Below are 24547 nucleotides of genomic sequence, written 5' to 3'. Positions count from 1 at the left end.
CCATGTGAAGGACATTCAAATGGTCATTGGATAGACATATGGACAATAAGGGAATAGTGTAGCTGGGCTTTAGAGTGGTTTCACAGGTCGGCGCAACATCGAGGGCCGAAGGGCATGTACTGCGTTGTAATAGAAAAAACAAGAAAAAAAAAAATGTCACTGAAAACACGCCTGCAGGTACAGCAAGCGGTTAAGGCAGCAAATGGTATGTTAGCCTTCATTGAAAGAGGACTTGGGTACAGGAGCAAGGATGTCGGTTGCAGAGGGCCTTTGGAGAATCCATAATAGAATCCCCCCAGTGCAGAGGTGGCCACACGGCACCCTACCTAGGCCTAACATGGGGTGACTGCACTTCCTGTGGTGTAGGGTCACCCACAGTGCTGTTAGGAAAGGAGTTCCAGGATTTTAACCCACCGAGAGAAGGAACAGCAATAATTTCTAAGTCATGATGCTGAGAGACTTGGGTGGGCGCAGGGGGAAATTTACAGTTTATGTTTTTGCTACCCTCATCTTTCCAGACGAGAATGGCTGAAAGTTTGGAAGATGCTGCCTAAGAAGCGTTCCACGAATGCAGCTAGTAGATGGTACACACTGCTGCCACTGTTAGACAGTGGTAGAGGGAATGTGTGTTTGTGGAAGGGGTGGCAATAAACTGGGTTGCATTGAACTGGATGTCGTCAAACGTTGCTGGAGCTCCACTCATTCAGACAAGTGGAGAGTATTCCATCACACTCTAGACTTGTGCCTTGTAGCTGATGGAAATTGGGAGTCACGAAGAGTTGCAGGGTGAAATTGGGGAAACACTTCTATATGCAAAGGATAGGAGTTTGGAATTCTCTTCCACAACAGACAAATGGTGTTCAGTTGGTTGTGAAGGTCAATCATCTCAGTCCCAGGACATCACTGCAGAATTTCTCAGGGTACGGTCCTAGGCCCAACCATCAGATGATTCATCAATACCACTACATGGCAGCCTTGAGGTGTGACCTACTCCTGTACCCATGCTTTATAAAAGCATAAAAAAATTAACTAAATCTCAATTAAATCCCATCATAGAAACAAAGAAACGTAGAGGAACAGGTTGTGATGAGGAAGCAGGGAGGCTGCAAAAGGACCTGGATAGACTAGGAGAGTGGGCAAAGAAGCAGCAGATGGAATACAAATGTGAGGTTTGCACTTTGGTAGGAAGAATAAGGACATAGGCTTTGGAAATCAGAAGCACAAAGGGTCTTGGAGTCCTAGTTCAGGATTTTTGTAAGGTTAACATGCAGGTTCAGTTGGTTAGGAAGGCAAATGCAACATCCATGTAGAGAGGGCTAGAATACCAAAGCAGGGATGTACTATTGAGGCTGTACAAGGTTCTGGTCAGACCCCATTTGGAATATTGTGAACCGTTTTGGGCCCCATATCTAAGGAAGGATGCACTGGCCTTGGAAAGGGTCCAGAGGAGGTTCACAAGAATGATTCCTGGAATGAAGAGCTTGTCATATGAGGAGCGGTTGAGGCATATCATTGAAACTTGCAGAATACAGAGAGGCCTAGATAGAATGAACGCGGTGAGGATGTTTCCACCACGAGAAGCTAGGACAGAGGGCACAGCCACAAGACTGAAAGGCCGATCCTTAGAGACGAGGAGGAATTTCTTTAACCAGAGGGTGGTGAATCTGTGGAGGTCAAGTAACTGAGTGTCTTTAAGACAGAGATAGATAGGTGCTTCATTAATAAAAGCATCAGGGGTTATGGGGAGAAGGCAGGAGAATGGGAATGAGGAATGTATCAGCCATGATTAAATGGCGGAGCAGACACTATGGGCTGACTGACATAATTATGTTCTTATGTCTTCTGGTCTAACAGCACACACAGGATCTTCAGTAGGATATACCCATCAGAATTGGCCACACCTTTGAAGAACCTGTCACGATGATATGACCTGTTCAGGTGCAATAATCTTTATTTCATCTGCTGATTGGGTATATATTGAAACATTAAGAGGATCAGTTTTAAAAATGAGCAAAGATCCTGACTTAAGATGGCCACCACAAGCTTGATATGGCAAGTTTACCAGTTTTTAAAAGGTTCCAATTTGATTTACCATGAGAATGCCAAGCCATCTTCCTATAGAAACTCACAAATAATGCCAAGAACTAATTCAAAAGATGAACCAAAACTGTAGGGCTCTTCCATTTGCATTTCTACAAAGTTAAATCTCTATGAAGCTATTTCTCAAACAGAGGTGTCTTTCAGGACAATAGCGCCATTGGTGTTCTTCCTCGTTCAAGATGGAAGGCGGATCATTCAGGAGTTAATGGCTGTTACATTACAGAATATAGAACATAGAACACAGCGCAGGAGACTATTCGGCCCATCGAGTCTGCACCGACCCACTTAAGCCCTCACTTCCACCCTATCCCCGTAACCCAATAACCCTATCTAACCTTTTTGGACACCAAGGGCAATTTAGCATGGCCAATCCACCTAATCTGCACATTTTTGGATTGGAGGAGGAAACCGGAGCACCCGGAGGAAACCCACGCAGACACGGGGAGAACGTGCAGACTCCGCACAGACAGTGACCCAGCGGGGAATCGAACCTCGGATCCTAGCGCTGTGAAGTAACATGTAAGCTGCCAAGTCTGAGTCTGGAAGAAATTGACGATGGAGCAGCAGGGTTCTCTCGCCTTGCTCACCCCACCTCCATTAAGTTTGGAAGAAAATTGTCTATCTGCTTCAAATTTCAAGATCGCAGTGGAAAAATTGTTTCAGCCATGGACACCAGCAAACAACTCAAGTGGACTCGTTTTTTGCTTTGAAAGCAGTCAATTTTAAATATTTTTGAAGGTCAGGTTAGGATGTAGATTTACATTTTCAAATATCTTTATAATCTTTTACTTGACTGGATTTTTAGTTAATACCTCCATCCTTGTAAATTCACAAAAAAAACCTTCTGATCAGATCTGGAGGGATAGAATAGGGGAATCATTTTATTCCCCCCCCCCCACCCCCAATATCATGTGGTTGTAACAAACATGAGAAACGTAGGAGTAGGCTATACAGTCGCTGACCATTCTGCCCTTCAGCAAGATCAACTCCAATTTTCCCACATCCCTTGATTCCTATAGTGCCCAAAAATCTCACCTGATGAAGGAGCTGCGCTCCAAAAGCTAGTGACTCCAAATAAACCTGGTGGACTTCAACCTGGTGTTGTAAGACTTCTTACTGTGCCCACCCCAGTCCAACGCCAGTATTTCCACATCAAAAATTTCAGGGCAGTCTTTTTTTAAATATAAATTTAGAGCACCCAATTTTGTTTCCCCTCAATTAAAGGGGCAATTTAGCATGGCCAATCCACCTACCTGCATATCTTTTTGGGTTGTGGGGTGAGACCCAGGCAGAATGTGCAAACTCCACACGGAGTGTCCCCCGGACTGGATTGAACCCATGTCCTGTGCGCCGTGAGGCAGCAGTGCTAACCAATGCACCATTGTGCCACCCACGACCGAGTCTTGAACATACTCAACCACTGAAAAGTTCAAAGATCCACAACAGCGAGCAAATAAATTTTGCCGCCATCTCGGTCCTAACTCGCTCGTCTCTTATACAGAGACGACGAGACTTTGCTTCCATTTCCAGAATTCATGCTCACACTCAATCTCTCCATCTTTGCAGGCTTGGGTTACATTAGGAGAAATGTAGGCCAGAAATGCATCTTTGCCATCTTTCTTCTAAACAATTTCTTGGAACAGGTGAAAATTAAACATGGTACTTGCCAGGGGCGGGGGAGCATTAAAAAAAATGTCCAACAGATCCTCGGAATGTGTTTCCTCCCACAGAGGGAGCTGCTCTTTCAGAGGGTTGGTGCAGGCTTGATGGGCCGAATGGCCACCTTCTGCACTATAGGAATTCTATGGTTCTATATCTCTTCCTCGAAATGTCACATCTGGTCTTGTTCTGGCACCCATACGGTTACGCGAGCTGCAATTGGGAGGTGATGGGATGCTTTACTCGTGTGGGAAACATGCCTCTACTGTCACTAAAACAGGAAAATACCATGGGTGCGATTCTACACTCCCGCGCCGGTTGGGAGAATCGCCTGGGCTGCCAAAATTTCTCCCGAAACCGGTCCGACGCCCTCCCGCGATTCTCCCAAGCGGCGGGAACGGCCCAGTCGAGTTCCGTGGGCCGCAGGCTGGAGAATCGCCCGAGACACCCAAAATGGTGATTCTCCGGCACCCCTGCTATTCTCAGGCCCGGATGGGCCGAGCGGCCAGCCCAAAACGGCGGGTTCCCCCGGCGCCGTCCACACCTGGTCACTGCCGTCGGGAACAGCGCAGGAACGCTGGGGGGGGGGGGGGGGAAAAGAGATCCTGCACCGGAGGGTACCTCAAATGTGGGGTGGCCCACGATCGGTGCCCAACGATCGTCGGGGCGTCCTCTCTGAAGGAGGACCTCCTTTCCTCCGCAGCCCCGCAAGATCCATCTGCCATCTTCTTGCGGGGCGGACTCTGAGAGGACGGCAACCACGCATGCGCGGGTTAGCGCCGGTCAGCCCGCTGCGCGGCTGACGCCAGTTATGCGGCGCCGGCCGCGTCATGTATGCGGCGCCACCTTTACGCGGCGACAAGGCCTGGCACGTGTAAATGACGCGGCCCCGATCCTAGCCCATTATCGGGCCCTGAATCGGTCGGGATAGGGGCCGTTTCGCGCCGTCGTGAACCTCGACGCCGTTCACAGCGGTGTGGGCACTTCGGCGCGGGAGTGGAGAATCCCGGCCCATGGTCGGGGTTAAAAGTAAGAATTCAACAAGATGTTCCGAATGAACAGTTTCCTTGCAACACTCGAGTGAGCACGCACTGTGCAACCAGACTAATAATCCAGGAAACTAAGTCAGACGCCTGAACCTCAGATTTGTGGGTGACAGATGTTACACATTAAATCTCACTTATGGTAGGAATCCTTCACACCCGTGTCCAATTTGGAGATGAGTAATGTTAGTGTAGGCAGCGTGGACTATGATTGCAGCACCTCCTGCCCACTCTCCCTGCACTGCCAGAGAACTGTCCGCAATCTAGTCATGGAAACACAATTCGTCAAAACTAGAGAATGTTTTGAAGATCTTCGCAATAGCAGCAAAAAAAAAAAAAAAAAAAAAAAAAAAAAAAAAAAAAAAAAAAAAATCAGTCCTCAACTGATCCCATTCCGGTATATTGGAATAATGCCACATCAGAGCCGAGACACTAGACAGCCATTCCACCTCTGGAGCACATTCTGCCATTCAGAGATCAATGCTGATCGGAATCTCGGCTCCACTGACTTGCTTCGACTCCATATCCTTTTAACTCCTTGTCGAGCAAATCATCCTACGCTCCTGGAGGATTTGATACAGAACTTGAACAGAACAGACAGACTGGTCTGTCCAGCTTAGCAACAGAATATCCCAAATCAGTAAAACTATGGGAGGGGGGCATTGGGGTAGAAAGGGAATATTTGAAGCATTTTGATAGCTTCTGCAAAGCCACTGGCAGGAGGACACAGGTCTCAGCTAATTAGCAAAAGCACCAGGAGGCAAGGAGAGATTTTCTTCTTTTTTTAGACATTATTATGTTATGATGGATCTGAAATGCACTGCCTGAAAGAATGACAGATGTAAATTCAACAGTAACATTCCAAAAAGGGAATTGGACACTACTCGGTTGGTGAAAAATTGCAGTTAAATGGAGACTAGTTGAAAAGCCATGTGAACATCTAGCACAAGCCTAATGGACTGAGCGGCCTCGGTGTCCAAAAGATTCTATAATTCTATGGGTGGTTGAAGTGCAGACTTTAATTGAAAGGAATCCAACACGGACTACAGAGAGTTTCAGAAGTAAATCAAAAAGCAGAGGGATATCTGAACTAGATGCAGAAAACGGTGGAAACATTTTCAATGGGCCTGGTGGCATCTGAGGCAAGAAACAGAGTTAATGATTCAGGTTGAAGAGCTTTCATCAGAACTGGGAAAAGCAGGGAAAAGCAGGAATAGGTTTTAACAAGGGAAAGCTAGACGTTTGGAAATTTCAAGAACAAAAGGGAAGGTCTTTGATACACTGGTAGGGTGGAAAACAGGAGTGACTAAATGACAAAAAGAAAGTTAACGGTGCAGGGCCAAGGGAGTGGTAACGGGTCAAGTAAGGAACAAAGATTTCCAGAGGTGGTGTGAATGGCAGAATGAGAAACAGCTTCTGTTTGAAGGAAAAACGAGGTAATCCTGCCAAGTTGAAAATGCGAACAAAACAGGGGTAGAAATTAGGGTCTGAAATTGTTGAACTCAAGTCGAGTACAGAAAGCAACGAAGCACCCAATCAGAAAGTGGTTTACATTGAGCTTTAACAAAATTAAGATCAACACTCACTTAGCACAGATGCTGCCCGACCTACTGAGTGTTTGTAGCATTTTCTGTTCTGTTCTTACTGCATTCAAGGCAAGGTTCAAGAAAGTTTAAGAAAACCAGACCCATGTCAAAAACTGTGCAGATTTCATATATTTATGACAAGTAAAAGACTTTTTCGATTGACTTTCACAAGCTAGAGCAGCAGACCAACCTTTGGTATCTCCCAGTACAATAATAAAAAAAGCACTCCAGATACCAAGCACTCACTCACCTGTTCCATAGTGATGGCAATTCTTCCTGCAAGTCAATATTAATTTCCTCAAACACTTTCTGGGCTTTTAAAAATTCTTCTTCTGCCTTTAAACACAAAGAAAACCCCAAATAAATAATTGAATTGACATTTTAAGAACGACCAAGGTAGACTGGAAATCTAAGCCAAAGCTAATTCACAAAGACTGCTTGCCAGACTAAATGTCACACGTGGAGGGTACTTGGAGACTTCTACATAGGGTAGCAGATGTGGTCAGGCCAACATTCCAGAAACTTAACTAAATTTCTCCAACAATTCCCATCTCCTTCAATCATCAATTTACTCCCTTCCGGTCTCTTATCTCGCTGGTCAGTGAAGCGTTGATCGACCCTTCCACCACGGAGTGCATCATACCAATCCTGTCCACAGCTGACATCCCCCTCTCGCACAGAACCCAGAAAGCGATCAGGAGCAAGGAACACGAGGCAGTTTATTTTCCACATTCTTAACCTCAAGCCGGTCAAGTCCTTGCCCAGTGAAGCAGTAGAGACTCCTTCATTAAATGTTTTAAAGATAAAGATAGATAGTTTTTTGAAGAATAAAGGGATTAAGGGTTATGGTGTTCGGGCCAGAAAGTGGAGCGGAGTCCACAAAAGATCAGCCTTGATCTCATTGAATGGCAGAGCAGGCTCGAGGGGCCAGATGGCCTACTCCTAGTTCTTATGTTCTTATGTTCTAAGTCTAAAGGACTCGATGTGTGTGCCAGTTTAGCCCAACTGAATCTCCATGAAGCAAGGAGATTCTGGTCTGAATGGTTGTGCCTCACACAGCATTTACAGTGATGCCACCCCAAGATAGAGAGAGAGCAGAAGTTGTGATGCTGGAAAATGTAATGAAAAGCAAACTGGAAGCAAGTCCATCTACAGGTTCAATGTGCCACTGACTGGCTGAGTGGCGATGTTATAGTAAAAGGTGGTTGCCACACAGGAAATAGGTTTAAAAAATGCCTCTGGGAAAAGGGCATGGCAGTAATAAAGAACAAGGGAATGGGCAGCTTCAAGACATGATCACTTGTTCTCCAAAGGATTATGGCACTATTCGTCCATTTTACAAACTGCCCTGTTATTGTGTACACACCTTATTGTGTGTACCGAACTACATTAAATTTAGGTCACTATATTGATCGTCTTCTCGAACAGCCACAAGAGTCGGTACAATAGGTTCTACCCCTCAAAACGTAAAATAAATACATAGAACACAGTTTAAATGTTGACATTAGAAGAGCAGGAGGCCATTCGGTCCCTCAGAACCTGCTCCGCCATTCCAGTAGGATTGATCCAATTAATGGCCTTAAACTCCATTTTCCTACCTGCCCCATATAACCCTGGACTCTTTTGTTGATCAAAAATTTATCCAACTCTGTCTTGAAAATATTTAATGACCCAGCCTCTACTGGTTACCGCAGTAGAGAATTCCAAAGAGTAATGATTCCAAGAAGTTCCACCTCATCTAACTTTTAAACAGGATAAATAAACATCAATCTCAGAATAAAGGTTCCCAGAGGAAACAGTGACCATAATATGGTAGAAGTTAGTATTCTATTTGTGTTTGAGAAACATGGGTCAGAAAGGGTAATTATAAAGGAACGAGGGCAGAGGTGGTTGAATGGATTGGGAAAGGAGTTAAGCACGAAGGACGGCGTATCAGCAATGCCAGATATTTCTGAAAATAGTTCACAAGACATATCCCATTGAGGAAAAAAAGATTTCAGGAAGGAGATAAATCAGTTACCAATCAAACACCGTCTTGGTTTTCAAATCGCTCCATGGCCTCACCCCTGTGTGTTTGGAATCTCCTCCAGCCTCAATTCTCCACAATTTCTATGTTCCTCAAATTCTGCCCAATTTTAATTGCTCCACACTTTGTGGCCAATCCTTCAGATGTCTAGGGTCAAAGCTTTGGCTTCCTCCCCACCTCTCTACAGTCACTTTCCACTTACATTACCTACCTTTTTGATAAAGCTTTGGGTCATCTGACCCAATATCCTCTACACGGCTTGGTGCCAAGTACCTGATGTGATAATACACTAGAAGTATTTTGTTCTAGGTCACAGCAATTGAGTGCACTCCCACCAGAATGATGTCCATTTATAGTTTGAACCCAAATCCTCATCCATGCTACTTAACCACCTAATTGATGATTTTTTTTTACAAATAATGAGCATTTGAATTAGCTCCTTAGTTGGAATCATCAGGAAAGAACGAACAGACTAGGGCTCTTTTCTCTAGAAAAAAAGGCAGAGCTAATAGAGCTTTTAAAGCCCGATAGTGTAGACTCAACATAAAAACAAATACTTCCGCATAGGAGTCCAAAATTTGGAAATAAAACTAATAGGGAATTCTGGTTAGAATATAGAACTGAGAGTTGAGGCAAATAGCATAGAAGGGATCAAGAGGAACCTAGAGATAAGTATATCCTTTCCATGATGTACAGCATAAATACCAACATTATAAACATAACTGGTCTATGTATTTTCCAAGTAAAAAGGAGGAAACAAAAGTGCTCACTGTTTTCTATACTTGCACTTCCCTTCATGAGGAGTGGGAGAGGTGGAGATGCGGGAGTTATCGCAGGAGTGGAGAGAGGATAAAGACAGCCCCGCTTGCATCACTCTCCTTCAGGAGGAGCAGCAGAGAGACAGACCTGCAGGGGATACCCACGGGAGTGGAGGGGGGGGGTTCCCAAGTGTCTGGGGACACGTTCGAAAACAAAGGGAGTCACATCACAGGAAAGCTACAGGTCGATTGATTGAGAATGGGTCTTTCCCTGCTGCACGAGTAGAGGCGACAAGGGAGAGAGCTGATTGGTAACTAGTTATTACTCTCCAATTTATAATAATAATATTCATTGTCACAAGTAGGCTTACATTAACACTGCAATAAAATTACTGTGAAAAGCCCCTAGTCGCGACACTCCAGCACCTGTTTGGGTACATCGAAGAATTCAGAATGTCCAATTCACTTAACAAGCATGCCTTTCGGGACTTGTGGGAAGAAACCGGAGCACTCGGAGGAAACCCACGCAGACATGGGGAGCACGTGTAGACTCCGCACAGACAGTGACCCAAGCCGGGAATCGAACCTGGGACCATGGCACTGTGAAACAACAGTGCTATAACCACTGCCACCGTGCCGCCAACATTAAGCTACATTAAGAGTTCTAGCTTCTAAAAAAAAAAAAAGCCCAAAACAATTTTCTACTTGAAGTAATTATAAGTAATACAAGGATACGTAGGCCAAAGTAGAATTAGACAAGGAGACTAAGGTAGGAGTAGTTTCTGTTAAGAACAATTAATTACAAAAAGGTTATCAAGCAAGACAAAATAAGTTAAGTTCAAAACATGGCAGGTGAGGTCAGCAGAGTAGAATGTGACCTATCATATATGGGAAGTCACGGACCCTACCAACGTCACAGATGACCACATGTGCAGAAAGTGCTCCCAACTGTATAAACTAGAGCTCCAGGTTTCAGAGCTAGATTGGCGGCTGAAGACCAGGTTCAGGTAGGTCACTGAATGGTTGCAAGGCATCCTAAAGGTGGAGGGTGGAGTCAAAGGTAGTGGTGGATACCAAAAATATAGGTAGAATGCAGGATGAAGTCTTGCATCAAGAATTCGGGGAGCTATGCAGCAGATTAAAAAGCAGGACATACAAAGATATTGAGCCCATTCTGGTTGTATGTCGGTTTGAGAGTGTTGTTGAGAGTTTAAACTTGTTCAGCAGCAGGAAGGGACAGAACGTGAATGCAATAGGGACACTGCATACTAGTTGAGGGAGTTCAGTCATGTTTGAGTTCCAAGGGAGTAAAGAGAGGCTGGATGGCCTCTACTTCAATGCTAGGAACATTATGGGCAAGACGGATAAGGATGTGGATTGACACATTGTTGCCATCACAGAAACATGGTTCAAGGTGGGGCGGGATTAGCAACAACATTTCAGGGTATAGGACATTTTCGGTTATAGGACATTCAGGCAAGATGTTTTGCATCTTGCCTGAATGTCCTAACGCGTTTTGCGTTATTAAACAAGGAGTCAGTTACTGCAGTAAGGAGGGACGATATCTTGAAAAGGTCTTCTAATGAGGTTGTGGGTAGGGATGTCACATTGCTGAGAGCATATTACTAGGCCCTCGAACAGTCTATTTACAGAGGTGTGCAAAAATAATAATAGGGCAATTATATTCGCGGATTTCAACTTCCCTAACATTAATTGGGATAATCAGTGATGCAGCAGAGGCCTTTGTGGAGTATAAAAGTGCAGGGGAGGAACTTAGGGGGCATGAAAAAAGCACTGGCAGGTAAGATTAGGGAGAATCTCTAAGGGGAAGAGGATAACCAGGGAAACAGTGGGACCCATTAAGGACCAATCTGTACATGGAGTCAAGGACATTGGTAGGATGTTAAACATCTGTTTTCACTGGGTGAGGTGGGGGGAAAGAGAGAACAGGGCATAGGTTCAGAATTTGGGGAGAGGAACTGCAAGTTCTTGAACAGTTTGACATGGGATGTATTGGAGGTTTAAGCTGGCTTAAAAGTGGACAAATCCCCAGGCCCAGATGAGTTGTGGGCCAGGCTGCTGTGGGAGGAAATTACAGGGGCTCGGACTCGAAATTTTTAATTTCTCTCTGGCCACAGGGGAGTTGCCAGACGATTGGAGAATAGCTAATGTAGTTTCACTTTTCAAGAAGGGTGGTAGAGATAAGCCAGGGAATTACAGAACAGTGAGTCTCACATTAGTTTAATGATTTAGATGAGAATTTAGGAGGCATGGTTAGTAAGTTTGCAGATGACACCAAGATTGGTGGCATAGTGGACAGTGAAGAAGGTTATCTAGGATTGCAACTGGATTGTGATCAATTGGGCCAGTGGGCCAATGACTGGCAGATGGAGTTTAATTTAGATAAATGTGAGGTGATGCATTTTGGTAGATCAAATCAGGGCAGGACCTACTCAAGTTAATGGTAGGGTGTTGGGGAGAGTTACAGAACAAAGATCTTGGGAGTACAGGTTCATAGCTCCTTGAAAGTGGAGTCACAGGTGGACAGGGTGGTGAAGGAGGCATTCGGCATGCTTGGTTTCATTGGTCAGAACACTGAATACAGGAGTTGGGATGCCTTGCTGAAGTTGTACAAGACATTAGCAAGACCACACTTGGAATAACGTGTACAGTTCTGGTCACCCTATTATAGAAAGGATATTATTAAACTAGAAAGAATGCAGAAAAGATTTACTCGGATGCCACCGGAACCTGATGGTCTGAGTTATAAGGAGAGGCTGCATAGACTGGGACATTTTTCCCTGGAGCGTAGGAGGCTTAGGGGTGATCTTATAGAGGTCTATAAAATAATGAGGGGAATGGATAAGCTAGATAGTCAACATCTTTTCCCAAAGGTAGGGGAGTCTAAAACTAGAGGGCGTAGGTTTAAGGTGAGAGTGGAAAGATACAAAAGGGTCCAGAGGGGCAACTTTTCGCAGAGGGTGGCGAATGGCTGGAACGAGCTGCCATAAAGGGAGTAGTAGAGACGGGTACAATTTTGTATTTTAAGAAAGATATGGGCCAAATGCAGGCAATTGGGACTAGTTTAGTAGGAAAAAAAACAAAACTGGGCGGCATGGACAAGTTGGGCCAAAGGGCTTGCTTCCATTCTGTAAACCTCTATGACTTGTGGCAGGGAAACTATTGGGGAAAATTCTGAAGGAGAAAATTAATTGCCATTTAGAGAGGTACGGTTTGATCAAGAATAGTCGGCATTTCTTTGTCCGAGGGAGGTCATGCCTAATAGATTTGACTGATATTGGAGGTGGTGATTGGGTATGTAGATGAAGGCAAAAAACACCAACCCAAAACTTTGATTAGACCATAGCTGGAGTACTGTGCAGCTCTGCTCACCTCACTACAGGAAGTATGTGATTGCACTGCAGAGCGTGCAGTGGAGATTCACCAGGATGTTGCCTGGTATGGAAGATTTTCTGGATAGGCTCAGGTTGTTTTCTTAAGAGCAGAGAAGGCAGAGCAGGAAACTGATCGAGGTGTATAAGATTATGAATGCATCCCAGAGTGCTAAAAGAGATGGCTAGGGATATTGCAAATGCACTAGTGATAATTTACCAAAATTCACTAGACTCTGGGGTGGTCCCGGCGGATTGGAAATTAGCAAACGTGACACCACTGTTTAAAAAAGGAGGTAGGCAGAAAGCGGGTAATTATAGGCCAGTGAGCTTAACTTCGGTAGTAGGGAAGATGCTGGAATCTATCATCAAGGAAGAAATAGCGAGGCATCTGGATGGAAATTGTCCCATTGGACAGACGCAGCATGGGTTCATAAAGGTCAGGTCATGCCTAACTAATTTAGTGGAATTTTTTTAAGACATTAACAGTGCGGTAGATAACGGGGAGCCAATGGATGTGGTATATCTGGATTTCCAGAAAGCCTTTGACAAGGTGCCACACAAAAGGTTGTTGCATAAGATAAAGATGCATGGCAATAAGGGGAAAGTAGTAGCATGGATAGAGGATTGGTTAATTAATAGAAAGCAAACAGTTGGGATTAATGGGTGTTTCTCTGGTTGGCAATCAGTAGCTAGTGGTGTCCCTCAGGCCCACAACTGTTCACAATTTACATAGATGATTTGGAGTTGGGGACCAAGGGCAATGTGTCCAAGTTTGCAGACGACACTAAGATAAGTGGTAAAGCAAAAAATGCAGAGGATACTGGAAGTCTGCAGAGGGATTTGGACAGGCTAAGTGAATGGGCTAGGGTCTGGCAGATGGAATACAATGTTGACAAATGTGAGGTTATCCATTTTGGTAAGAATAACGGCAAAAGGGATTATTATTTAAATGATAAAATATTAAAACATGCTGCTGTGCAGAGAGACCTGGGTGTGCTCGTGCATGAGTCGCAGAAAGTTGGTTTTCAGGTGCAACAGGTGATTAAGAAGGCAAATGGAATTTTGTCCTTCATTGCTAGAGGGATGGAGTTTAAGACTAGGGAGGTTCTGCTGCAATTGTATAAGGTGTTAGTGAGGCCACACCTGGAGTATTGTGTTCAGTTTTGGTCTCCTTACTTGAGAAAGGATGTACTGGCACTGGAGGGTGTGCAGAGGAGATTCACTAGGTTAATCCCAGAGCTGAAGGGGTTGGATTACGAGGAGAGGTCGAGTAGACTGGGACTGTACTCGTTGGAATTTAGAAGGATGAGGGGGGATCTTATAGAAACATAAGATTATGAAGGGAATCGATAGGATAGATGCAGGCAGGTTGTTTCCACTGGCGGGTGAAAGCAGAACTAGGGGGCATAGCCTCAAAATAAGGGGAAGTAGATTTAGGACTTTGTTTAGGAGGAACATCTTCACCCAAATGGTTGTGAATCTATGGAATTCTTGCCCAGTGAAGCAGTAGGGGCACCTTCATTAAATGTTTTTAAGATAAAGATAGATAGATTTTTGAAGAATAAAGGGATTAAGGGTTATGGTGTTCGGGCCGGAAAGTGGAGCTGAGTCCACAAAAGATCAGCCATGATCTCATTGAATGGCAGAGCAGGCTAGAGGGGCCAGATGGCCTACTCCTGCTCCTAGTTCTTATGTTCTTATGAGTGATATGGACACGGTGGATAGGAAGCAGCGGGCCAATAATGAGTGGGCATGATTTTAAAGAGAGAGGCAGGAGGTTTAGAGGGGATTTGAGGGAAAAAATCCTTCACAAAGAGGGTCGTGGGAGTCTGGAATGCATTGCCCAAGGAGGATGGTCGAGGTGTGAAAACAGTACGTGGATGAGCACTTGAAATATCATAACATTAAGGCAACTGGCTAAGTGCTAGAAAGTGGGATTAGTGTAGATTTAGTGTAGTTTTGCCAGTGCAAAAACTTGATGGGCTTAATGGCGTCTTCTGTAGTGTATGACTATGACAAATATTTAAGCGATAAAATTCAAGTGTTTTTTCCCATTTAATTTTTTTAATAATTAAAAATTAAAAATGTTTGTCCATTTACTTTCTAACCAGGTCAACACTTCAGAGCCACACTGGAGTACTACATTGTTGAGTGCCGATTTTGTAATAGAAAAAAAGACTTCAAGAAGGCCCAATTTAAGAAAGGGACAAAGATAGCACAGATTTGTCACAGGGGAAAAATGTTTTACGGTATCTGATTTAATGTTCATATCTCAGCAGACACCGAAACAGATTACCCTCATTTGCCATTTTGTGGGATCCTGCTATGCACCAACAGGTGGCCACATTTTCCTCCACATAAAAACCAGGGCAACCCAAAGCCATCACTGGTTGTAAAGTATTTTGACACTTCCTTAATGAATGTTCTTTCTTCAACTGAAGAATTCTTGGCTTCAAAGTAACAAGCACAGGACTGCAGTGGTTCAAGGCAGCACCTTGAAGGGCAACTGGGGATGGCATTAAATGCTACCCTACCCAGTGACATCCACATCCCATTCATGAATAGAAAAGTCAACAGCTAGCATGGTGGTAAAGGCAACCTAGAGATGTACCAAAGCAGGAAGGAATGAAATAATTTATATTGCACCTTTCACAAATCTAACGACACCCCAAAGTGCTTTACAGTCAATTAAGTCATTTGGAAGTGTAGGTACTGCTGTACTGTCGTAAACATGACATCCAATGTACACATCACAAACTCCAATATTAGTTACGTGACAATGGCCAGATTTTAAATATGCTAATGCTAATTTAGGAACAGATGCAGGCCAGACGGAGAAACCTCCCCTGCTCTTCTTCAAAATAGTGCTAGAGATCTTTCACATCAAAGTGTCTTCAGTCTAAAGACTCATCCAAAATAAATAAACTTTATAATAATAATATTTATTGTCACAAGTAGGCTTACATTAACACTGCAATGAAGTTACTGTGAAAAGCTCCCAGTCGCCACACTGCGGCGCCTGTTCGGGTGCACAGAGGGAGAATTCAGGATGTCCAATTCACCCAACAGCTCGTCTTTCGGGACTTGTGGGAGGAAACCGGAGCACCCGGAGGAAACCCACGCAGACACGGGGAGAACGTGCAGACTCCGCACAGACAGTGACCCAAGCCGGGAATCAATCCCAGGTCCCTGGCGCTGTGAAGCAACAGTGCTAAGCACTGTGCTACCATGCTGCTAGAAGATGCCACCTCCAACAGTGCAGGACTTCCTTCATATCGTACTGGGCAGTGAGCCTGGATTTGTGCTCAAGTCTAGGAGTGGGGCTCGAATCCTGGACCTTATGACTCCAATGAGACGGTGATGTCAACTGAACCACAGCTGGTATTAAGGGGCCACAAATGAAGTGATCCCACAGATGAAGCACCCTCCCCAAGCTTGGGTTGGAGCTCCTCAAAGGTCAGCAGTATCAAAATGCCCCTGAACCTTGTCCATTAAATGCAACATGGATCGAACCCCATGCCATTGGCACCAATCATGGGGAGGCAGTGATATAGTGGTATTGTCACTGAACTAGTACTGCAGAGACCCAGGGTAATGCTCTGGGATTCAAATCCCAAGGCAGATATTGAAATTTGAATTCAAAAACATTCAGTGCAGACTCGATGGGCCGAATGGTCTCCTTCTGCATGGTCTCCTTCTGCACTGTAAGTTTTCTATGTTCTAAATCTGGAAGTTTAATGATGACCACAAAACCATTGTCAATTATAATTTTAAAAACCATCTGGTTCACTAACATCTTTTAGGGAAGGAAATCTGCTGCCCTTACCTGGTCTGGCCTACACGAGACTCCAGAGTCACAGCTGTGTTTGATTCAATGCCCTCAGGGCAATAAATATTGGCCTAGGCAGCAACGCCCACATCCCATGAATGAATAAGAAATAACCCCTCCCGCTCAAGAGTCACGAGTTACTCTGACAACATACATTTTTACATGCATGTTATAGCCTGGAGTCATAAGGTAAAGAATATCTAGCTTTCCGCTCAAGCTGCATATCATAGATGCATTTGATACATTTAATTATTCCACTAGAGTGCTTCACCTTCTCCCCAATTCTTGGGTTTAAAAAAAATATCCCCCCCGAATTTCCTATTGGGTTTATATTAGCTCTGGATACACATGGAAATGTTTTCCTTTTTTTCTAGAGAATGAGTATTTTCCAATGGTGATAATAGTTTAGGACTATAATATTGGCGTAATTCCATGCCCCTTCACAGCCAGAAAACACCTCAATCTGGACAGGCTTCAAAGCCAGTGGTTAGAAATGAAACCAATTCAGAAGGTTACACGTCTGAGGGAGCTAAAAGTTCAAGACAGGTCATGGTGGGAGGTGGATTTGTAATCCAGAGGCCTGGACTGAGAGCAGATGGACTGCAGCAACTTGAGAAGACGTCTCACCACCACCACGCCAGGGTAATTGGAAACTGGCCTTGCCAGTAACATTCATATCCCATAAAATACTAATTTTTAAATAAAGAATTAAAGTTCATCATAGTAGTTTAAACACAGACTATTTTAAAGGCCATCATTAGCCTGGGTGGTTTGTAAAAATCCATTTAATTGACAGCATCTTAAGGAATTCTGCCATCCTTCCCTAATCTAGTCTATATATCTGTGACCAGTTGAGGTGGCATCTTAGAAGGGCACGAGTTTGAAGGCTTTGTTAACGGCACCTCTGCCATTCTCGACGGCTCGGTACTCCACAAGCCCAGTGGTAGTGGCAGCTCTGAGCGTGTGGGGGCAATGGAGGCAGCACATGAGAAGGGAGGGGGCGTCGGTGTGGTCACCAATCTGTGGCAATCACAGGTTCGCTCCCTGGGGGGTTCAGGAGGTGGCAGCAGGCAGGGAGAGAGAGAGAGAGAGAGAGAGAGATGGAGATCTTTTCATTGAGCAGGGTTTCTCCAAGGAGATAGAGGAGTTTGAGTTGCCGGGGGAGGGGGAAATGGGTTCCGGTACCTGCAGGTATGGGATTTTGTTCGGAGGCAGGTCCCAAGCTTCCCTCACCTCCCTTGAAGGGGACTGCAGGATAAAGGTGATGTCTAAAACGGGACTGCAGGATAAGATGTCTAAAACAGGTGGTGTGGGTCTCTGAAATATACAAGGAACTGATGGCGTGGGAAGGGGTCCCAATTGGGGAGGTGAAGAGGAAGTGGGAGGAAGAGCTGGGAGAAAAGTTGGAATTCGGATTTTGGGAGAAGGCCCCGAAGAGAGTCAATGCATCCTAGTCGTGTGCCAGGCTCAGCCTGATCCAGCTCAAGGTGGCTCACTTGGCTCATATGACTGCAGCCTGGATGAGTAGGTTTTTTGAGGAGGTGGAGGACAGGTGCGGGCGCTGCGGGGGAATCATATACACATGTTTTGGGCATGTCCGAGAATTGCCTCAATAAAATATTTTCTATATACCCATGACCCCATCACCCAACAAGCATGGTGACTTGAAGATGCTGGAAATATGCAGCAAGTCAGCCAGCAACTGGGGAGTGAAACAGAGTTAATGTTTCAAGTTGGAACAGAAGGTTACTGACTTGAAACATTAACAGCTTCTCCTCCTACATGCTCCCTGATCGGAATTTACAGCATATTCTGTGGTTACCGTTTCCAAATACCACTCAGGTTGCCAGCACTCCAGGATTGACAGGTCGCTCTCTGTGACAGTGTTCAACCGTGGAATAAAAACTCACGGCAATAAAGGTCTAATTTTTTTGAATATTTCTCTTGCGCAGATATAAAAATATTGAAAATGTGGATGAGGGAAGGGGATGGATACTTTGACCAACTCATGGCTGGGCAGGAATACATTTGATCAGCTACCCCCCACCCCCCCCCCCCCCCCCCCAAACCTAGCAGGTATACACTCTAGGCTATTCCTAACAAATTCACAGTGGGTAGCCCTGTTGCTTCACAGCGCCAGGGACCTGGGTTCGATAGCCGGCTTGCGTCACTGTCTGTGCAGAGTCTGCATGTTTTCCCTGTGTCTGTGTGGGCTTCCTCCGGGTGCTCCAGTTTCCTCCCGTGCTCGTTAGGTGAATTGGACATTCTGAATTCTCCCTCAGGTGTACCCGAACAGGCGCTGGAGTGTGGCGGAAGGGGATTTTCACAGAAACCTCATTGCAGTGTTAATGTAAGCCCACTTGATCATCATCATGCTAGAAAAGTAACAGGAGCAACAACCAACTCAAGTAAAGTCACCAGTCTCAGATGACCATAGACTGCTTTCCCCTTTGAGGGGAACAAGCTATTCACAGACTAAGCCAGCAACAGTTACAACAACAGGCTTCATGGAAATTGGAGCACACTTTCCCGAGGAGGTGAAGCTCCTGTTAAACATTAACTTGGGATGCTCAACTCAGCATGGTTTACGTTTAGTCAGTCACTGAGATGGCCTCAACAATCTCCAAACAAATATGAGCTGCATTGAACTGGAGCAGGAATTGGCGGAGTTTTTTCGGGTATCTTTTCGCAAAGATCACTTTTGCACCATAATTGTATATTTCCCATGGAGAGGAGAAGAGAAACAAAATTGGTCTTTCTATAATCTAGCACCCAATGGACTGTGCGGCAGTCTGCCATCAGCTGCAACTCTACAGTGTTCAAGACAGAGACACAAAGAGCGTAAAGCACTTATCACAGCACAAACAGATGGACGGTAAAGCGCAGCCACAGATACACCACACCAAAGGCAAAAAAGGAACAATGTGGTCACCTGATTTCGGAGCAGGTTGGACTGAGCAACGATATGCGCCACAAGTTTCCCCTGGCACCACTGAGGCGCAGCTTTCTCAAGCAACGAGACAGGCTAGGGAGGAAAATAAACACAAAAAAAGCACACAGAAAAGATTACAGCAAGAGCAACAGCTTGGTAAGTTGGGATGGAGGGGGTGGAGTGAAAAAGAGAGGGCATGGGAAAGGTGGGTGGGGGGGAAAAGAATAACATTGTATTAATCAACAGCACCGAGCCACAGATACACCAGCTTCTCGTGGACTTCCCAGCAACACAGTTAAACAAGAGCAGGTCAGCTGCAAAGAACAGTTAATTAGACAGAAGAGCAGTTAGTCACAGTAAGTTACCAATCTCCACAACGCAACACATTTAGCACGTGGTGGGGCAGAGGGTGAAACAGTGCACGAGCGAGAGAGTGGTTTTGTAGATAAGCCTCAAGTGGTGCAAGTAGTCAGGATTGACTTCTGGTCCAGGATTCAGATGCCGAGGTTTGACCAACAACTAATGTGCTCCAGCTTGAGGGGAATGACCATTTCACAAGAGTGCTCGAGAAAAAAACATAACATACTGTAAATCGAAACCCAAAATTCAAGGATCCAAAGAGTCTATATTCACTGATCTCGTTAGGATAATGTTCAACAAGTGTCATCAACCTTCATAGACTTAAAAAGAGCTTGGCTTCGAAAACGGAAAAACCTGAAAAGGGTGAGGGGACTGGAAATTGAGGAGAGTGGAAAGGGAAGGGGAGTTTGGATTCAGAGTTTGACATAACAAGTTAGTAGCAGTAATAAGTCTCTTTCGAGTCACCCTCCTGCTCCAATGCAACTGTTTCTCTGCACTGCACGCTTTGGGGACTGCCAACTGGGACAGCCTTCAGAAGGAGGTTCTTGCATTTCCACTGTGTCCCAAGGGCATTTGGTAGGCAGTGTTGCACCACCACGTTTGACTTGACACGTTTTCCACACCGCCAACCCTGAGCCCCCAACCCCAAAAATCTATTTCCCATTGATGGAAAATGCAAAAACTCTTGTGTTTGCACGCAATCCTTCAGCAATGTGAATGACCCAAGTTTAAAATGTGCTTGAAAAAACACTGATATTTGGAATACCATAACCGTATTGACTCATATGGCAATGAGTCTGAAAACATTCTGGTTTTGACCCAAAACTCCTCCTGTCCCGAAGATGGCGACATAAGAAATATGGTTCCTTCACACAAATTGGTCTCTCCTTACATGATCAGCAGTATTGGCAGATACTACCCTAATTTTTTTACCCCAACATCCACACACCCGAACCTTGCTGCAGCGATCACTGGATAGATATGCAGCGCAGCCGCCTTGGGCTGTTCTTTTCCCCCCCATTTCCCAGAGGAAAGGCTACGCAGTTTTTAAAAATTGCCTTTTTTCTGGCAAGCAGCTTCTCAGGGTCTTCCAAGAACATACGCCAGCTGTCAAGAGGAGAGTCACCAACACACACTTTAATCCTTTAAGCACAGTGGATGCAATGAATGTGCCACAGGGACAGGAAAATGCTGGTGGTCAGGAGGCAACAGGAGATGCTGCAAATAGTTCCCCCCACCCCCCCATCCATCAAAAACAAAGTCAGCTGAAGATTGCGTCACAATTCAAAATAATTGGCAAACATAGAATATTACAGCGCAGTACAGGCCCTTCAGCCCTCGATGTTGCGCCGACCTGTGAAACCACTCTAAAGCCCATCTACACTATTCCCTTATCGCCCATTTGTCTATCCAATGACAATTTGAATGCCCTTGGTGTTGGCGAGTCCACTACTGTTGCAGGCAGGGCATTCCACGCCCTTACTACTCTCTGAGTAAAGAACCTACCTCTGACATCTGTCTTATATCTATCTCCCCTCAATTTAAAGCTATGTCCCCTCATGCTAGACATCACCATCCAAGGAAAAAGGCTCTCACTGTCCACCCTATCCAATCCTCTGATCATCTTGTATGCCTCAATTAAGTCACCTCTTAACCTTCTTCTCTCTAACGAAAACAGCCTCAAGTCCCTCAGCCTTTCCTCATAAGATCTTCCCTCCATACCAGGCAACATTCTGGTAAATCTCCTCTGCACCCTTTCCAATGCTTCCACATCCTTCCTATAATGCGGTGACCAGAATTCCACGCAATACTCTCAATGCGGCCGCACCAGAGTTTTGTACAGCTGCAACATGACCTCATGGCTCCGAAACTCAATCTCTCTACCAAAAAAAGCTAACACACCATACACCTTCTTAACAACCCTCTCAACCTGGGTGGCAACTTTCAGGGATCTATGTACATGGACACAGATCTCTCTGCTCATCCACACTGGCAAGAATCTTACCATTAGCCCAGTACTCAGTCTTCCTGTTATTCCTTCCAAAATGAATCATCTCACACTTTTCTGCATTAAACTCCATTTGCCACCTCTCAGCACAACGCTGCAGCTCATCTATGTCCCTCTGTAACTTGTAACACCCTTCCGCACCGTCCACACCTCCACCGACTTTAGTGTCATCTGAAAATTTATTCACCCATCCTTCTACGCCCTCCTCCAGGTTATTTATAAAAATGACAAACAGCAGTGGCCCCAAAACAGATCCTTGTGGTTTACCACTAGTAACTGGACTCCAGTCTGAACATTTCCCATCAACCATCACCCTTTGTCTTCTTCCAGCTAGCCAATTTCTGATGCAAACTGCTAAATCACCCTGAATCCCATGCCTCCGTATTTTCTGCAGTAGCCTACCGTGGGGAACCTTATCAAACGCTTTACTGAAATTCATGTACACCACATCAACTGCTTTACCCACATCCACCTGTTTGGTCACCTTCTCAAAGAACTCAATAAGGTTTGTGAGGCACGACCTACCCTTCACAAAACCGTGTTGACTATCTCTAATCAAATAATTCCTTTCCAGATGATTATACATCCCATCTCTTATAAACCTTTCCAAGATTTTGCCTACAACAGAAGTAAGGCTCACTGGTCTACAGTTACCGGGGCCACAAGGGGACAACAGTTGCTATCCTCCTGTCTTCTGGCACTATCCCTGTAGACAAAGATGACTTAAAGATCAAAGCCAAAGGCTCAGCAATCTCCTCCCTAGCTTCCCAGAGAATCCTAGGATAAATCCCATCCGGCCCAGGGGACTTATCTATTTTCACACTTTCCAGAATTGCTAATACCTTCTCCTTAGGAACCTCAAGCCCTTCTAGTCTAGTAGCCTGAATCTCAGTATTCTCCTCGACAACATTGTCTTTTTCCTGTGTGAATACTGATGAACAATATTCATTTAGCACCTCTCCTCAGACTCCAAGCACAACTTCCCATCCCTGTCCTTGACTGGGCCTACTCTTACCCTAGTCATTCGCTTATTCCTGACATATCTGTAGAAAGCTTTAGGGTTATCCTTGATCCTACCTGCCAAAGACTTCTCATGTCCCCTCCTGGCTCTTCTTAGCTCTCTCTTTAGGTCCTTCCTAGCTAACTTGTTAAAAAAAAAAAGGAGCAAAAGTGATGCAATTTTTTTTCTGGAGGGTGGAGTAAGTTCGATCGAGCTATTCAAATAGGAATTGGATTGCTATCTGAAAAGGAAGAACATGCAAGGTTATGGGGATAAAGCAGGGAGTGAGACTTTGAGAGCCAGTGCAGATGCAATGGACCAAATGGTCTCCTTCTGCACTGTATGTTTTGTGATTTCTTTGGCTGAAAAACATGAAAAAAGGAAGTGGAATTTGTTAAAGCTTCTCATTTTGGAAGCGAAATATATATATTTTTAAATTCAATTCTCTCCACCGGAAGCGCTGTACACAAGGACTATTCACTTGCTACAGTGATGCAACACTGGTTGGATGGCAGATTAAAACTGCCTGATCACTTTCACATCCATGCACATTTAAGGTCATGGTTAACAATCATGTCACATTTGTAACCCACAACCTTCAAGCCTAAAAATAGTTTAAATTGGTGAAAGAGTTTGCATTTGAAGCACACTCTAAAACAGCGGGCGGTCATTCAGCCCACAAGCACGTTCTGCCATCCAATGAGACCATGGCCGCACTGTATTTTAACGGCGGGAGGTGGCGTGGTGGTAATGCATTAGTAATCCAGTAGCCCAGCCGAATGCTCTGGGGATAAGTGTTCAGACTGCAGCAGCTGGAGGAATTTAAATTCAATTCATAAAATCTGGAATTAAAGCTAGTCTCTGTAATGGTGACCACAAAACCATGATAGCCATGAATTCTGGTTCACTAATGTTCTTTTGGAAACCTGCCGTCCTTCTTCAGTCCGTCCTGCATGGGATTCCAAACCCCATAGCAGTTAGCTGACTGTTAACGGCCCTCATTCAGCAAATGCTGGCTGTGCCAACAACATTCACATCTCATGAAAGATTAAAGAAAAACTTCATCTACCAGCCTCTGTTCCATAACCCTCAATATTCTTGCCCATTTCAACAATCGTCGGTCTTTAAATTTTCAATTGCCCTAGCTTTATCTGAGAGTTTCAGATTACCACTCCCCTTTATACTAGTTAGAGGACATAGTTTGCAGCATTAATGTAATGGCAACAGCGAACAGGGAGGTCTTGTGGGTAGAATCCCAGCCTGAGCCAATAGCTCTAGGTTAGAGTCCCGCCCTAGGACTTAAATGACCAAGGAAGGCTCATAACGCAGCCCAACACCTACAAATCCTCCCAATATTTGATAGGAGTTATTTGTCACGTGTACCAAAGTATGGTTCTGCGTACAGTGCAGGCAGATCGCTCCATACATGAAAACAGAGAATACGATAAATATAAAAACATAAGACATCGGGTGCAGCATACAGAATATAGAGCGATAACTGAGAAGCATAGAAAGATCAGTTCAGTCCATGAAAATTTGCCTTTGAGTCTATTGGCACATGTTCTCAAACTTTGTATCTTCTGCCTGATGGAAGATGAACGAGAGAATAACCCGGGTGGGAGGGGGTCTTTGATTATGCTGACTGCTTGCCCTCGGCAGCGGGAGGTGTAGACAGAGCCAATGGATGGGGGGGCGGGTTCATGTGATGGATTGGGCTGTGTTCACAACTCCGGCAGCTGGTCCGCGCAGGAGCGTTGTGTACAACTGGGGACTCAGGACCCACTGCTTTCTGTGGATCACTTTTGAGACCACTGATCTAACTTGAGGAATGGATGTGTCCAAGGCTGTTGG

At 44.9% G+C, this 24547-nt stretch overlaps 1 protein-coding gene across 1 annotated transcript in view; it reads right to left on the bottom strand.

Moving 5' to 3' along the window:
- The window catches only part of bin1a (bridging integrator 1a), a 126117-nt gene that overhangs the window by 75019 nt on the left and 26551 nt on the right, over positions 1 to 24547 (bottom strand). Inside the window, exons 6-7 of the mRNA XM_072468306.1 lie at positions 19329 to 19421; positions 6639 to 6724 (exon numbers count right to left, since the gene is read on the bottom strand). Of these exons, the coding sequence (XP_072324407.1) occupies positions 6639 to 6724; positions 19329 to 19421 (179 nt within the window). The remainder of the gene's footprint in view (positions 1 to 6638; positions 6725 to 19328; positions 19422 to 24547) is intronic.

This window comes from Scyliorhinus torazame, chromosome 2 (genome assembly GCF_047496885.1).
Source record: "Scyliorhinus torazame isolate Kashiwa2021f chromosome 2, sScyTor2.1, whole genome shotgun sequence".
NCBI classification, from domain to species: Eukaryota; Metazoa; Chordata; class Chondrichthyes; order Carcharhiniformes; family Scyliorhinidae; genus Scyliorhinus; species Scyliorhinus torazame.
Note: the sequence above shows the minus strand (reverse complement) of the source record. Positions and strands in the feature narration are given on the sequence as shown.